The sequence below is a fragment of the Diabrotica undecimpunctata genome, chromosome 9 (genome assembly GCF_040954645.1).
Source record: "Diabrotica undecimpunctata isolate CICGRU chromosome 9, icDiaUnde3, whole genome shotgun sequence".
Lineage (NCBI taxonomy): Eukaryota > Metazoa > Arthropoda > Insecta > Coleoptera > Chrysomelidae > Diabrotica > Diabrotica undecimpunctata.
This window is the reverse complement of record NC_092811.1, coordinates 4861657-4879527: the sequence shown is the minus strand read 5'-3', so window position 1 is coordinate 4879527 and position 17871 is coordinate 4861657. Positions and strand designations below refer to the sequence as shown.

General features: G+C 34.3%; 1 protein-coding gene across 1 annotated transcript in view; it reads left to right on the top strand.

Moving 5' to 3' along the window:
* The window catches only part of LOC140449439 (uncharacterized), a 67829-nt gene that overhangs the window by 27380 nt on the left and 22578 nt on the right, over window positions 1–17871 (top strand). Inside the window, exons 4-6 of the mRNA XM_072542611.1 lie at window positions 4883–5131; window positions 10880–11069; window positions 13888–14121. Coding sequence (XP_072398712.1) covers window positions 4883–5131; window positions 10880–11069; window positions 13888–14121 — 673 coding nt within the window. The remainder of the gene's footprint in view (window positions 1–4882; window positions 5132–10879; window positions 11070–13887; window positions 14122–17871) is intronic.

Sequence of the window (17871 nt, the reverse complement as noted above, 5' to 3'; positions counted from 1 at the left end):
CTAATTGGTTATTTATCACACCAATCCACACGTTAACCGAAAACCTTAACTGAGAACGACGTTCTCGAATAGCATGGGGATTTTCTTCTGCCCACACATGTGAATTTCGTGAATTATTTATCCCGTCTCTGGTAAATTGGGCTTCATCTGTAAATAGTGTCCTGTATAGCGTTGGTCGATTATTGTTAATCCATCTACAAAATTCCAACCTATCGATCTCATCTCCAGCATGTAGTCGCTGAAATTTGAATGTGATATGGGTATAGATTATTTTTTTGTAAGACTCTACTTACTTTTGATTGAGTAACATTGAGTTCTCGACTTACTTGTCTAGTGCTTATTGTAGGGTTCATAGTAACGGCGTCCATAATGTCATCTTCCTGCGCTTCATCTACATGTCGCTCTGTTGTTCCACTAGGAAAAGTGCCATTTTCTTGCAAATAATTAAAAACTGACCCAAATGTTGGATGACTGGGAGTTCGACGATTAGGAAATCTCCTGCGATATTCTCTACTAGCAGCCCTACCATTCCCATTACAGAATCCATAGGTAAACAAATATTATGTCTGCATATTCTGTGGTCGAAAACTGATGTGGCATTTTGAACGAAAGTAACAAAAGCTCTACCAAAACTAACACAATGTACTTAACGTAGATATGACAGAAGAAATATGTATTCTTGTACACATAAATAACAATTGATAATGACAATAATGACAATGGGTATAAAATATCAAGAAACGTCAAACGATAAACGCCAACCTTCATTTTAAACTTTTTTAGATTTATTTTTATTTAGTACAGTTGATGCAATGTATTATTATTTGACATTAAATTTTAATCATTTACAATCAACAAAAACTAACACATACAAGAGGTTTGACTTTTTAATCAATTTAATTTATTATTTATCGAAAATAATGCCCCAATACGATCTATGAGTAAAAATTTAAAATTGAAAAACAATTGATTCTATCGTAGAGATAATACAAAGTGACAGTAAAGATGTTAATTTTCTACGTATTAGATTATGTTGTAGGAACTCATTTTAATTAAAATGTTTGAAATTTATAACATTTGTTTAAATTAATACCTTATAATTTGATACTTCATTATGGTTGTTCTATGTGCGACAACATTGTCGCATATGTCGTTTTCATTGGCTATTTATGTAGTTTGAAAATCAGTTATTGCATTTTAAAAAAAATTTATACAGGGTGTAATATTTAATACGAATTCCTAAATTAATTTTTCCAAAGCCAGTCCTGGAATTTTTTAGTTTAGCTAATACCAGTCGAATGCTTGATAGTAGTGTACTGTATCATGCAAAAATTAAAAAAAATCAAATGAGCCGTATAAACACTACAGTAAAATGAAATAAATGGTCAATTACACAAATCACCCTGTTAATTAATAAAGAAGAGGAGTTGACATTTTTTAGTGGTTACATGATATGCTTCCTGAGGGACTCTACATATGGTAGAAGTATGTGAAGTTCCTCATGACTCACCCTGTATAATAGGACTTTACACAACGGTATACTACATAAAATTGCGTGCAAAAATAAGTTTGGGCTAGTTTATCTTTTATGCTCAACATTCTTATTCACTGCTGAATAATTATGCAAATCGTAATACAACTATGGAGTGCTAATTAATATAAATATAACTTTTATTGATTTTTTTATATATTACCAAGTTTTATTTTCATACAAGAATTTCTATATACGGTATGGAACCAGTTCTTTTAGAGATTCTTGAGCTAATGTAAGGTCGCCTAAGACACTTGATCTAATGCTCATTTGACCTAACGTTATCTAACTTTAAAACTAATTAAAACTAATGGACATTTGAGCTTAAGTCCTTTCACCTAACCAGTGAAAATTGGTCAAAAACATTCAACATTTTTACATATTACATACTTTTCATAGAGTTCATGGGACATTATAGGGGAGATGAAAAAACCTTCTTCTCTTTGACATGCAGTTCTAAACTCCCTGATGTGCATCCGACAACTGTTTTGGATCATTGGACTTGACTGGCGGGCTAATAAAACCAAGATGTATATTGGTACCTTTTTATACTAATTAATTACATTTAAAATTGTTTTTTATTGTGTCAAAATTCAGTTTCGACTTCATTTTCCCCTTAAGAAACATTAATTACATACAGTGTGGCGCACCGAAAACGAAACAGAGGCATTTACTGGCAGATGATTAGTTTTTTGGAAAAACGCTCGGACCCGTCGATTTTGTTTTCGAGGGGGACACAAAATTGGCATAAAATCACTTTAACATTTGAAGCCCCTTAAGCGGGGGTGGCATCATCCCTAAAATCTTAAATGAAAAGGGGGGTCGAATGATCCATTATTTGAAAGGTCTTTCAACTCCCTTTATAATGATGTAAAATTCATGTATTCAATTCAGTAGTTTTGGAGATTTATTGATTTAAAGTTTAAAGTAGACTTTAATAGGTACATCAAATTAGTTTATACTTCTTTCAGAAGAAATTTGAGTAAAAGCATTTTCTTGATAAGTAAATGCTTTTATTTACTACGCCCATGGTTTATTAATAATAAAAATAGCAATTGAAGTGTCCTTTGTGACAAAAAAAGTTGTTTCTTGAAGAAAGATAAGTAGAGAATGCCACATACTTATTTTAAATAGGAAATAGTACATTAGTTTGCGATTGATTTGACCAATCTTTGTTGTTAAAATATCATTTATTTCTTTATACATAAATTAACCATGGTATATTTCACGGCAGAAAGGGTTGAAATTATTGAAATATTTTTCGGAAATAATCAGTGCGCTAATAGAACAGCACAAATTTTTAATGAGCGACATGAGAACAATAATGTGCACCGAAAATATGTTCTAGAACTTGTAGCTAAATTTCGGGAAACTGGATCAGTCGCCAATAAAAAACGTAATATTGAAAATCCTATAAGGAACGAAGCAACAGAAGTGGGGGTTTTAGGGCAAGTTATTGTAGATCCTACATTAAGTACCCGCAAATTGCAAACTTCGTGTGGTGTTAGTCGACGTACTATCCAACGGATTCTAAAGGCCCATAATTTTCATCCGTATAAAATTCACCTTGTACAAGAACTTAATGAAGACGATTTTGATAAGCGATTAGAATTTTGTGAAGTTATGAGTGAACGAATTACAAACGATGAACAATTTTTATTTAACATTTGCTTTTCCGACGAATGTTCCTTTTTTTTAAATGGCGAAGTAAATCGTCATAATTGTCGATATTGGTCGGACTCTAATCCCAGAATTTACCATGAGGTACACACACAGCAGCCACAAAAATTAAATGTTTGGGCTGGCATTTTTGGCGATCATTTGGTTGGTCCTTTTTTCTTACCTGGAAATTTGACTGGTGAAATGTATTTGGAATTACTGCAAAATGCCATAGATCCTGCGCTAACAGATATAATTGAAAATCAGAATGATGGTCGATACGTTGAGAATATGTTGATGTTCCAACAGGATGGTGCCCCACCACATTACGCATTAAGAGTTCGGCATTATTTAGATCAGACCTTTCCAGGTCGATGGATTGGTAGAAGAGGTGCCGTTGAATGGCCCCCAAGATCGCCAGATTTATCACCTTTGGATTTCTTTTTGTGGGGTTACTTAAAAAGCAAAATCTATGCTACTCAGCCAACATCCTTAGAAGATTTACGACAAAGAATTCATCCGACAGGTCAGTTCATTCTTTATTTTTTAACAACTTTGCTGCTATGTATTGATCTCCTCTTACGTTGATGTATTTAAACTTTAAATCAATAAATCTCCAAAACTACTGAATTGAAGTACATGAATTTTACATCATTGTAAAGGGAGTTGAAAGACCTTTTAAATGATGGATCATTCGACCCCCCTTTCCATTTAAGATTTTAGGGATAATGCCACCCCCGCTTAGGGGGCTGCAAATGTTAATGTGATTTTATGCCAATTTTGTTTCCCCCTCGATAACAAAATCGACGGGTCCAAGCGTTTTTTTTTAAAAGGAATCATCTGCCTGTAAATGCATCTGTTTCGTTTTCGGTGCGCCACCCTGTATACAGAGAGTCTGTTACAGCACAATTCGTTTTTCTCTTCTTTTGCGCCAACGATTTCTATCAATCCAGTCATTTTAACCTCATTCTCTTTCTGCCTTTGCTCCTTAGATCTCGACATCAAAGTCATCTTTGCCCTCCTTGTTTTTTTCTTCTAATAGGAGTCTCTGTAGGTATCCATACCACATAAGTTGCTTTCTATTAATGATATGAAGAATGCTTACCTTTTACTTCTCCTCCTCCTATCCTAGCTCTTGCATGATGAAACCACAGGCTTAAAACTGGTACAATGGAGTTAGAAATATTAATTAATTAATTGTTTCCAAAATTGAATCGTGTCTAAGGCCATCGTACATAATCGATTTATATTGCTGGACCCATTTGGAAGTTATTCCTTCAGATGGTACATATCTAAACTTTACTTTTTGAAACGTTGATGATAGAGTTGCTAAAACGTAGTCGGTGTCATCATAGAAAGAGGGTCAAGCTGTAAATCTTAACTACATAAACTCTCCTTTAAGACACACCTCCTTCAATGGAAACACTTGAAACAAAGAATTCAATTGTCGTAACACCGGAAGCAGAATCTCCACCATCGACTTATCGATTATTTTCGGACACACGACATTAAGTAAAATATCCTTTAGATGATATGTCTTAGGTCAAGTGTGTTTAGGTCATGTGTATGTAGACGAAATGTTACAGATTCCTATATACCTCAAGTACAAAATAAAATTCGTAAAAATTAAAAGAAATGTTGCATATGTTTCTCTCATAGTACTAATAACTATTGTTCTATTATTACTTTTAGGATCCATTTCTCTCAGATTTAAACTCAACGACCACCTTGCCTCCGTCCTCTCTGCCGTCCAGTGATGCCGCGTTTTTAGCAGTCGTAGCAGCCTTAGGACTCCTAGCAGCGATTACAGCTGGTCTTTTGCTCCATCTGTGCTTTTTTCACATCTATATCTCGTTCCTCGGATTGACCACCTACGAATACATTAGGAATCAGCGACAGAATCCAGTTCCTGCGACTATTCCTGGTCAAGACGAAGAACAGGTAAAGTGGTTTATTTAACTCTTGTAGACTAATTTTTGAGACTATTTTAAAACCTGTTTAGAGTTGTTTTATAAAAATGTTTACTCAATCATTTGGCAGAAATCATGTCCAGGTGCTGACATATATTTTGATTATCATCAAATACTTGATGGCACGAGTTCACGTAACATTGAAAAGAACAATACACAGAAAAAAATCAAGTCAATGATGTTGGATATTCTTGATCTAATAAGAAATCTGCAAAACCTCTTCGAAAAAAAAAATATAGAAATACAATAAATACGACAAAACAGGATGAGCAATCAAATTCCTCATCGTATGAAGAAAAAAACAACTTACACCCCCAGCTTCTAGAAAAGATCGTTACTACGCTATTCTCTCAACAAAACTTTTATCATTTGATCGAGGAGTATGAGTCTGACAAAATCCCGCCGATCACGGAAGATCAACTGATGAAGACGTGTAATAGAGTAGGAAATAATATAGCTCCGGGAGTAGATGAAGTACGACAATGTTCCTGGAAGTTTACAATACATGCCTTAATGAGGATACTTTTTGACACATATGGAAGCAACAAAGATTGGTGCTTCTCCCACAAGGGAAGAAACCACCAGAGGAATCATCATCTTATTGTCCGCTGTATATGCCAAATACAGCTGGCAAGATATTAGAACAAATAATCCAGCAATCAGTATGGTTTTTGAAAAGGACACTTAATACTAGATTGATCTTGTCGTTAAGACAGCTAAGGAGGCGATCTTAGGGACCAGGTGGAAGAGGGTTACGAAGAACTAATGTTTGGTGTCCAGATTCTGTGACATCAACAATGCTTCCAAAATGCGAGCTATAATAGAAATTAGGGTACCGACATATCTAAGGAGGTTAGCGACTGTCTTCTTCAGTGATCTACTTTTGAAGTATGACACAAAGTCTGGCCCGAAGAAATATAAAATCGCTGGAGGGGTACCACAGGTCTCGGTGTTAGACCATTTCTTAGTTAGACCTGCTAGACCATATGCCGATGATGTGGCTGTGGTGATGGTCGCAAAGAACCTTGAGGAAATAAATCTCACGTTCGACATTATCTTCGAGAGAATCTGCCAGTGGGTGAACACAGTTAATTTAAAACTAGCGAAGCACAAAATGGAGGCAGTACTTATTACTAGTTGGAAACCGTAACACTAAGCATTGGAGAACTGATTCATGCCAGACTCAGTTTCAAGCATCAAGTAGAGTATGTCAGTGCTAAAGCGTTAGTAGTAACAGCAGTCTTGTTACGGCTAATGCCGGATGTAGGTCGCCCAAAACAAAACAGGAGGACTTTATTTGCGTCAGTAGTCACGGCAGCATCAACATATGGAATATCAATTTGGGCTAACATACTAGGAAGCCAGGAATCACGGAGGAAGGTCGCATCTGTATATCATCTGAGCGCTTTAGAGTTGACAGCGGATTCCGCACAGTATCTGAGGATGCAATATGCGTTATAGCCGGGATAATACCCATTGGAATGCTAGCTGAAAAAAGGAAGACCCTTTATTGACAAAGGGAGTCAACTACAGCTACATATGCCGAGATGAATTTCCGTTGTGCCGTTCGATGATCGATGGCAATTACAGTGGGATTCCGCAACAACATTGTCTTATACCACAGATGAATATTTGGATGAACCGCAAACATGCCGACGTTAACCACTATCTGACACAGATGCTGTCAGGACATGGCTGTTTTCAAATACATCTTTACCGCTTTAAACATGACGATTCTCCCGAGTACCCATCCTGCCTCGGGCTCAGTGAAGATGCGGAACACGTGTTCTTCCTGTGTTCTTATTTCAACTTGTTGAAAATGCTTTCATCGCAGGCAACTTGGGATGCAATCGCGATGGAAGTCCTATAGGATCTTCGCCGCATTGAAATGAGACGAGCTAAAAATAGAGACTGTTAGAAGCAATGACTTCAACAACATGAAGGAAGAGCAATAGCTAGATCCTCTCCCCGTAAAGTAATATCTTACGGTAATACTGTGGGGACTACAGAGGCAGAAAAGGGGGAAGGGTTTTAGTTGGTATTGTATTGTAATAAAGGAGTCCGACATACCAGGTAGTACATCCAGTCCTGATAATACGTAAAAGTATTTTATGTGTATACAGATTGAACGAATTTAAAACGGAACATACGAAATCAATGTATTTCGGCTCAACTCCGCTCTAGGTGGTTGGCCAACAAAAGGTTTTCAAATAATTATATTATAAAAATCCAATACTTCAGCGGGCTGCTGGATTCTGAATTCATTCAAGAACAAGTCAAAACTCCACCCAAATAGGTTGCCTAGAATCACTGAAAAAACTAGACTACACAAGCAGTTATTATGCTGTCAAACCACTTATCGCTTCCTTATAGTCCAAGAGATAGAGCCGAAATTTTGAACTGATCAGTAATATGACATTTCTCTATTGGAATATATTCATTGTAACTGGGTTAAGACTTTGCCTTACAGGCGGACGCCCCTCGTGGTACAGGGGGTGGCTATACAGGGATGAAGTTATCATTTTTTTCGGAAAAATTAACGATCGATAATATGGCTGAAAATTTGCCCAGAGTGAGATCTTGGTATAACTAGACGAAATCCCAAAGGACGGACGCGAGAGTGGATACATAAGGGGTGGCGGACAGGGGTGAAGTTGCAATTTTTTGGGGAAAAATTAACAATAAGTAATATGTCCGCCATTTTTATGGCTCATTATTTAGCCCCTAAAAACTCTAAATCCAAAAGGGCGGACAGCTGGGATGGTACATAGAGCCATAAAACGGGGTCAAATGTACCACTTGCCTGCGTATTTTAGGTCTCGGTAACAATTTTAAAACTGATTTTATTATGATATTTTTATACCGATTGATTTGAAAATTTGTATGCTCACTTCTGTTACTATTCTGAGAAGCGTCAAGTAGAGTTTTCCTCAAAATTTTCCAAAAAAATTTCCGTAAATGAAAATTTTCGTAATTTTTAAAGGTAAAATATAATTTGTAGAATCCTTTCGATTTTCTGTATGTTTTTTTTTTCAAACTAAAGTCATATTTACTTTACAAATCACATTTTTTTCTTAAATATAAATATTTTACGAATTAATTTTTAATATAGCTTTACTTTTTTAATACAGCTTTATACGCTGGTGTAATACCAACAGACTAATATTAAACATTGACAAGACGCAAATTATTTATTTTCATTCATACAACTCATCTAAATATGACTATATCTTAACCATCCACGATAGAAACAATATGTTATCTTCCACTCACTCTACAAAGTTTTTGGGTGTATTCATTGATTGTAATCTCAAATGGTCAGAGCAAGTGAATTCAGTGAACATGAAATTGAATAAAGCTTTTTATGCTATATCTAGAATTAAAAACACACTACCCATCTCGGCATTAATGAACGTTTATTATAGCCTTGCTTACAGCCACATGTGCTACAATGTAATTTTGTGGGGGAACTCAGTAGATAGTAACAAAGTGTTCATTAACCAAAAAAAAATTATCCGTAAAATTTTTAATTTGGATTATCAACAGTCTTGTAAACCAGTTTTTATTAAACATCAAATTTTAACTTTCTACTGCCTATATATCTATAAATGTTTACTTTATGTCAAAGAGGAAATTAATACATTTCCAGTAAATTCAGACAATCACTACTACAATACAAGAAGTGCTGAATCTTTACGAGTTCCTAAACACAGAACATCCAAATTTCAAAATTGCTTCAGATATATGGGACTGACCTTATACAATCATTTGCCAAAAACTGTGAAAGAAATACCACTTATCTCTAAATTTAAAAAAAATGTTAAAGATTTACTCTTAAGAAAAGCATATTATTCTATAAATGAATATCTTGAGGACAAACTGCAATAGCTTCATATTTTACTTGTAAAAATGTTATTTTATATATTTTATGTTTTTGTCAATTTCTTTTACACTGTGAATATTGTATTATACACATTAATGTTTTTTATACCAAATTCTGTAGTGACGTATCCTATACATTTATTTTGAATGTCTTAAAGGATCAATAAAGATGACTATGACTATGACTAATTGAATAAATGTTTGATATTTGATATTTTATTAAATTAAAGTTTTTATAATGTTAACTATTAAATATTTTTAGTATAACAAATAGCAATTTTACTTATTTTTTATTACAATAAAAAGGTTTTTAAATTTATATTGCATAAATAATGGTTGTTCAGATATAAGAAAAATTTGATTTATTATTACATTAATAATCAAATACAAAATATATTATTTCTATTTATCAATAGGTAAAATTCAATTTGTAGAATTCCTTTAACATTTTACAAATAATTATTAATAAAAATCAATTTAATAGTGGAATTATCAATTTTTTAAGTTTTGAAATTTACTTTGTAGATATTTTCAATATTTTTTTTAACTTTTAAATTGATTGAATTTTTTTTTCATTAGTTAATTATAATTTTACAAATTCTGTTTGGACATTAATTTTGCATCATTATTATTTTAAAATATTAAAATGATAATGATGCACGTTCCATTTAGATCAGTAATTCTAGACGCATGCGCTAAATGTAATAAGTATCAAGATGCTTTTATCCAACTTTGTGAAACTGACTTCGATTGTAATGAAGTTTTTGAAACCTTAGAAACTTTCATATGTCACTTATATGGAACAGGACTGACGAGAACAATTCCAAAAAGAAAAGTAAACGATGTCAGATTTTCACTATTTAACTGGCAGTATAAGTTGCATGATGTAAACGAGCCTTTTTAAAAAAAAACTAAAAAATTTCGATGCTTCAAGCTTACCACCATGTCAAGATGAATTACATCAACATCTACTGCGAGCCCATTATATTTCAAATATTTGGACAAATGCTCATAAAAAAGTACCAACAGAATTGATTGTTGAAGAACATGGTTGGGAGTTTGAAGATGAAACATATAAATTCAAATGATTTAGTGGACCTCAGATGCCAGAATCAGTTCGAGAAGTAGTGATTGAAAATGAAGCAGATAATGAATGTGATATTATTGAAAGTGAAAGTGACGAAGATGATGAATGTGATGACATCAATGAGAGTGAGAAAATTGACGAAATTTTTAAAGTTTTTCTAAATTTTTTTTTCTTATCGGAAAAATCGTTTGAAAATTTTTGGAAAAAAATCATGGTATAACTGACAGAAAATCGAAAGGATTCTACAAATTAGATTTTACCTCAAAAAATTACGAAAATTTTCATTTACGGAAATTTTTTTGGAAAATTTTGAGGAAAACTCTACTTGGCGCTTTTCAGAATAGTAACAGAAGTGAGCATACAAATTTTCAAATCAATCGGTATAAAAATATCATAATAAAATCAGTTTGAAAATTGTTACCGAGACCTAAAATGCGCAGGCAAGTGGTACATTTGACCCCGTTTTGTGGCTCTCTGTACCAACCCAGCTGTCAGCCCTTTTATATTTAGAGTTTTTAGGGGCTAATCTCTCCGACTATTAGGCAAGCTCCTCTTTCGTTTAAAGGAGACAGATAGTTGAACGATATTTTATACAATGTCTATCACTGGGTATGGATTTATTTTTGTCCAAGTTTTATATTGGTCCACCATTTCAAATGCAGTTCAAACAGACATATATTAAATTGTATGTTCCGTTTTAAATTGGTTCAATCTGTATATATTACCAACAACTATGGATTATTTTTGCAGGTAACAAACAACCCAACTCTTAGACATCGACCCCTCAACCTTAGCTGTGGAGAACAGAAAACGAAAACAACGTTATTTACCTGTACTGTACTAGAAGAAACCTTCTCTAATTGTAACGTAGAACCAACCCCCACACCCCCTAGTACTCCTCAAGATTGCCAAATGTGTGTAATGTCTAGCAACTCAGTAGGTAAGTTGTATTAATAGAATCTTTGAAAAGAATCATTCATAACTGATTGAATTCATTTATTTCTTGCATTTAATAAAATGTTATCCACTATACAGTAAGTTCTCGTTTTACGCGGTCGGTACGTTTCACAGAACAGCACATATAAAAAAATTGCATAAAAAATGACATTACTTGCTTGAAAAAGTAGGGATACGTCCTGTGGCCTTCTAAAATTACATAAAACCAAGACAAAAACAAAGAAGTTTCCAGAAATTAAAAGAAATACGCTGCATGATAAATTACTTCGAATATCTGAAAGAAATTCATACTACTACTACTACTTGTCGGTTTATAACGTTCTCCGTCGTTTTCCGACTTCCAATCGCCACTTGGTCCGGTTGTTCCATAGGTCTTCTTCTATGGCACTCTCTCTCAGTTCTTTATTTATTCCTTCGCTCCAACTTTTTCTCGATCTACCTCGTTTTCTCTTTCCTTTTGGTTGCCATTTTAATATTTCTTTTGGTATTCGTTGTTCATCCATTCTTTTAAGTAGAAAATTAAAAGTGTAATCACATATGGCAGTGAAGTTTGGCCAATGAAACAAAGAACAGAGAAACTGTTGCTAGCAACAGAAATGGACTTCTGGAGAAGAGCAGCAGGCAAATCAGGAAGAGATCGGATACCAAATGAGAGAATACGAGAAATGATGGGAATCAAACATACAATAGTTGATGACATAAAAAAACAGTTAATATGGTACGGCCATGTACAGAGAATGCCAGATGACAGGATTCCGAAACAGATTTTGACGTGGACACCAAAAGGAAGAAGAAAAAGAGGAAGGCCGAGAAGAAGCTGGAGAGGGGGAATTGAAAAAGAACTAGAGAAAAGAGAAATCCCTCCAGGCCTATGGTTAAATAGAGAAGAATGGCGGTTAGGAGTCGGAAGGCGTCGGAGAACGTTGTAAACCGATAGTAGTAGTGTTCATCCATTCTTTGTATGTGTCCGAAGTAGATAAGTTGTTTTGTTGTTAGGTCATCTGTGATTGGTAGTTTGATTGCCATTATTTCTCTAATGCGTTCGTTGGTAATCCTTTCTCTTCTAGATCTTCCTGTAGCTCTTCTTCAAAAATCCATTTCCTTGCCAGTGTTCTTTCTTTTCAGTGGCCATACCTCACAGCTGTACAAAGTGATACTTTTTACTATAGTCTCATATATCCTCTTTTTATTTTCTTCGCTGATGGATTGGTCCCATAAAGTGCTGTTTAACATTGTGATGGCTTTTCTACCTGACGTATTTCTCTATCTTATGGCTTTGTCTAATGATCTATTTTGTGAAATAGTGACACCTAGATATTTGTAGTCACAGTAGTGCTTTATCGTGGTGTTATCGTCTAATATGTCGATGGTCTATCAGAACTGGGTTTATGCTCAAAATCTATTTTGAGCTATTTCTTACGTAAATATATAATTTACATATCTGGTTTTTTCAGTACCTTTCAGGCATCAGAAAAAATGTACTTATCTAAATATTTTACAAAAGTATATGCTTTTAATTTTAAAATATAGATCATTTTGTCCTAATAGACCACCGTCGCGTCGTATGGTCATGTAACTTTTAAAATTATGTACTTGCATATATCGGCTGTAGATTAAAGTCCATGTTTGATGCAGAATATAGTCAAAATAGAAGGCTAAAAAATTTGGAAATTGAGTTAATAAAAGAATAAATGGGATTCAGAGCCTCGACGTCAGGTTTACACTCATATATGCAGTCTGCAGTTGCCAAATACGGCATCTCTAAAGATCTAGTAGCTTTAAGTAACGCTGTAGACTTTGTTTGCTTTAAGAAAATATAATCATATGCACTCATTATCACGACAGTCACAGCCACTGCAATTTCCATGTCGGGCATGTTGACGTTGGCTCTAGAGGGAACAGACTGATATCAGCCCAATACTCAAACCAATGTGTGGATGCCTCACTAAACGTTGGAAGGCAGTTGACCCAACGTTGGCTCCAACGTTGGCGCCAACGTTGGATCCCATGTGTGGAGCCTTCCTACTGCAACTTGGAATCAGCAAAATTTTAAACAATTTATTATAAAACGAAGCACCGCTAAGACAAAAATGATACAAATTTACAACAATAACAGATTATACCTTTCAATGCGAAACTCGGAATGATGTAATAGGAACATAATGTAACAAGGGAATTTCCAAATTGCAAAGGTTCACTTTACTTACATCTGGATGTGAATAGTTAATATTTAATTATAATAGTTAATAATAGAAATATTGGGATGAAATACAAACGGCCCAACTTTAAAATCGCATAAAAATATTCCGCATAAAAAGAGAACTTACTGTATTTAACATTGAAAAATATTGTTGTGAATTAATTCTAATTTAATGTTCTTATTTTAATTTATTAAAAGGCACGATAATTTATAACAATTTATTTAACTAATAATACATAATTTATATAGACGAACGTAACATTTAAATCGCGGGCGCGAATCTTCTTCATTAACTGTCCTCCATATAAAAATGTTTTATATATATATATATATACATAAATTGTCGTTATCTCGAAAAGTCGAAAACCTTCTCGACTAGACTGAATGGCAGCAAACAAGTATTTTCACATCGGCGGGCCTCCAGAAAGTTTCGAAATGTTGTTCAGGTAAATAGAAGGGTCTCGTACAATCTAAAACATAAACATGTTTACAGGTTTTTAATATGACTCATATTTTTACGTAACAATATACTGAATAATATGAAAATGGTACAAGAAAATAGATTCAGTACAATATTTTGATACAGTGTGTTGTTGTTTAGCTCCTGAGATCAAGCCAGTGCAACAGAGAAAGGTTAGAAAAAAGTGGAACTGTTGCGTCTCGGTGCCGGACAGCCCTGACGATCCGCACAGTCCGACGGAACCGAAGTGTCTTATTTCTTTGTGCAAGCACAAGGTTAAGAGCAAGAGTTTGCCGGCATTGGAAGGAAGGCCTCATAGGACGACACACGGTCATTGGTCCAGTGCTAAGTTAAGAATGATATTTAGAGTACTAGGTAAGAGAAATTTAACAAATATTTTTTATTTGCAACTTTAATTGTATATTTGAATCGCTTATTACAAAAACAACCTAAGTCACATTCGGACAGTTTGCAGGAGATGAAAAAAACGTTTTGAGAGTTTATCTAAACATTTTCACTAAAGCAGAAGTTTAAAAGTAATAGATTTCACCTAATGTAAGAATTTGTCAAAAACAAAAGCATTCTAAATCGTTATTAAACTCTTTAAATAAACATTTTTAAAATGAACTTAGGTTGTTTCAGTAATGAAATGTCAGGTTTCAAAACCAAAGTATTTATTACTAAACAATTTTAATATCATACAGTTTATTTTGTGACTTCCTTGGATTTTTTCTTAGTTGTTGATGTTTGAATAATATTTTCGTAAGATGGTTTGAACGATTAATCCACCCATTGCAGCAGTGTGGTCAAATTTTCTTTTTTGGTCTCTAGTATTGGAATTGGACCTTTTGAGTTGGCATTTTAAATGTGACATTGCTTGTCTTTGGAATGGAAACATTGAAGTTACTGCATATTGCACCATTAATGTATTCACTAGCTCGAATACTACCAGGACAAAATGATGCGTTTTGAAAATTGAGAACGGAATTAGTTGGTCCCTTGTTAACTTCTGTGTCTAGGTAGACGCACATGCAGACTTATAATACCTAGGCCTCCTCCTCCTCCTCAGTCCTAACCCCTTTTGGGATGTGGTGACACCATCTGGCTTTTACAGTTTTTTCACGATTTCCCTCATCCTTCCCTGTCCTGGGCTAGTTGTTCGGCTTCATGTAAACCTTGGTTAATTATTATTTTTGTTTGATTTACCCAACGGCTTGGATATCTTCCCCTAGGTCTCTTTCCTTCAACTCTACCCTCGACTATCAGTTTTTCCATCGTACCTGTTCTTCTAGCAATGTGTCCAAAATACTGCAAATATCTCTGTTGTATTTGTTTAAGCAATCTATCCTGTACTTTAAGTTGTTCTTATATCGATACGTTAGTGCGATGATCAATCCAGGATATTCTCAACATGCGACGGTATACCCACATTTCAAAAGCGTCCAGTTTATTTTTATTCGCTTTCGTTAATGTCCACGTTTCGGATGCATATGTGGCTATGGGAAAAATGAGTGCCCTTACCAGTCTTAGTTTTGTGTGTATTGCTATGCTAGAATTTTTCCAAATTGTTACCAGTTTCATCATAGCTGTTCTAGGAATAGTCAACCTTCTACGTATCTATGTCTACTAGCTCTGTCTACTATCATGATCTTTGTCTTACTCCTATTTAGCTTTAGTCCATATGTCTTGCTTTTTTCCTACAGACATCTCATTATGTCTTCCATTTCTTCTTGATTTATCGCGATTATTAAAGTGACGTGAGCATATCTCAATTTACTGATTTTTTGACCTCCTACTGATATTCCACCCTTCCGTCCGTCTAGTACCTTTCATAATGTGTTCGCTGTAGATATTAAACAGAGTTGGCGAGATTATGCATCCCTGTCTGACACCTGCCCCTGTTCTGAAACGATCAGAATAGGTGTTGTTTATTTTTACTGTTCACTTATTATTTTCATATAGACTTCTAATTGGTTGAATTAAGTGGTGGGGTGTTCCCATTTCCACTAGTATGGACCATAGCTGCGGCCATTTGACTTTATCGAAGGCCTTTGTGTAATCCACAAAGCACATAAGCATAGGAATATTGAATTCGCGAGTTTTTTTGATTAGCTGTCTGACATTAAGGATATGTTCTCTTGTGCCTTTTCCTGGGACAAATCCCACTTGTTCTTCTGATATCTGAGGCAATAGAAAAGCTTTTATTCTAGACCATCAGTCTTTAAAATGTATAATACTTTCTCTTTTAATTTCACAGATAGTGAATAGGTTTTAGCACTTACGGTAACAATGATCTCTGTGTACTTATGGATGTCATAAACTCTTTTAATAACCTAGGGAAGAAATAAGTGACCTTGAAGTGGGAAAAATTATTGATTTTTTTTTAAATTGTGTGTATCGGTTAAAGCCAAACACATTCTTGTAATGCAGTGGTTTTTGTTTTGACCTGGACAGTTGTCAGAAAACAGGCGTAGTGCTTTTACATATATTGCAATATATTTTTCAATATAATCTAATAGAAAGCCGCAGATTTCATTCAGGCTTTTTCGTGCTTCTGCTTCGTGGTAAATATAAAGAACGGATTTTCCTGACCTATTGGTGATGCAAAAAACATTAACGGTAAGCTGCGACAGATAAAATAGGAATTGCAGAAAGTTGAAGGTTCTGCATAAAATCCAAAGCGATTGCTTCTACAACATCTCTTTGAATGCATTCCTCAACTTGATCATGTAGGGCGGTGTAAAATTTTTTTACTTTGGCAGCAGTGTACGACTTTTTCGGCAACCGCTAATTTTTTTTTCTGCTTCACCAAGACTAGGGCTTTTAATATTTAAATTAAGCTCCTCACAGACATTGCATGTGTCAATTAGTGGCCTACCAAAAGGTAGGTTAAAATTTTCATGAAAAATTTATTGTAATAACTGTATTTTACTGTACTCTCAGGATATTTTTTAATAAATAATTGCTGCATTATATTTATATTAAGTTTCGCATCTAAGTACTTAAATTTCTTACCAGAGTAATAAGACTCTTTGACTGGAAATGTAGTTATGTGGCTACGGATAAGTTCCCTAGCTCCAGCATCAATAATGTTCCCCTTTTATATTTTCCCCTTTTATCTGTAGGTGTCACACCATATACCACAAGTCTTTTAATTCTCTTTAACCTTTCTCTTCCAATGACGTGAATAATTAAAAAAGCACCTTCGCATATCTTCTTTTTAGTCTGATCAACTTTAACAAAGAGCTTGTAATTTTTTGTCCTATCTTTACCTCCTTTATTACGTTTTCTTCTTCTAGGCACCTTCATTACTTGTATTAATCCTTGTAGATCCTGTTACTGTAGATTTTACAGGATCCTGTTCCTGTAAAAGTTACCAAAAATAATGTTCCTTTGATCTTTGTTCACTTTTTCAAAACATTTGAGTAGACACCTAAAAAAATTTATTTTACAAACTCAAAAATATTATATTTTTATTGTCTTACTTGCACTGAGGTCCTATTTGCTTTACTTCCATGGCCTTGTTTTGTAGGTAATATATGTTTGCCCTTTAACTCTAGAGTTTCTGATAACATTACGCTGATATTCATCCGATTTTCCAATTCCCTTACGCCTTTTAGTAGCAGGCTCTCCATCCTGGTGGTTGGTTGATCGCTGTTCATAAAAATATTAAAATATGAACGTTTTTCTTCCAATATACAAACAACTTTTTGTAAACAGCAATAAGAATAAACAATAGAAAGACTATGAATTTTATAGGTTATGCAAATCGTTTATCGATATGCAAAATGACAACTGACAATTTAGTGCAGAAACCGCCTTAGTCCCTTCAGAAATAGATGAATATTTTGAATCGATATAAAATCAATTATGCTTAGGTGTACTCTGCATTAAATTGTGTCTAACCCATAGAAAGACATGTTGGTGTTATACACTCAAAATCGCCAAAATGTGACTTGGGTCGTTTCTGAAATAAGCAATTCATTTGCAGATATATATACCAGCATCAATTTGTTTTTGTTTGTTTGTTGAATTTTTGCAACTACGATTTTCTTAGTAAATCATTCTTTCAGTCATTCCTTCGATTTTTCATCTCACTCCTGAGTAAAAAACGATAGAAAAATA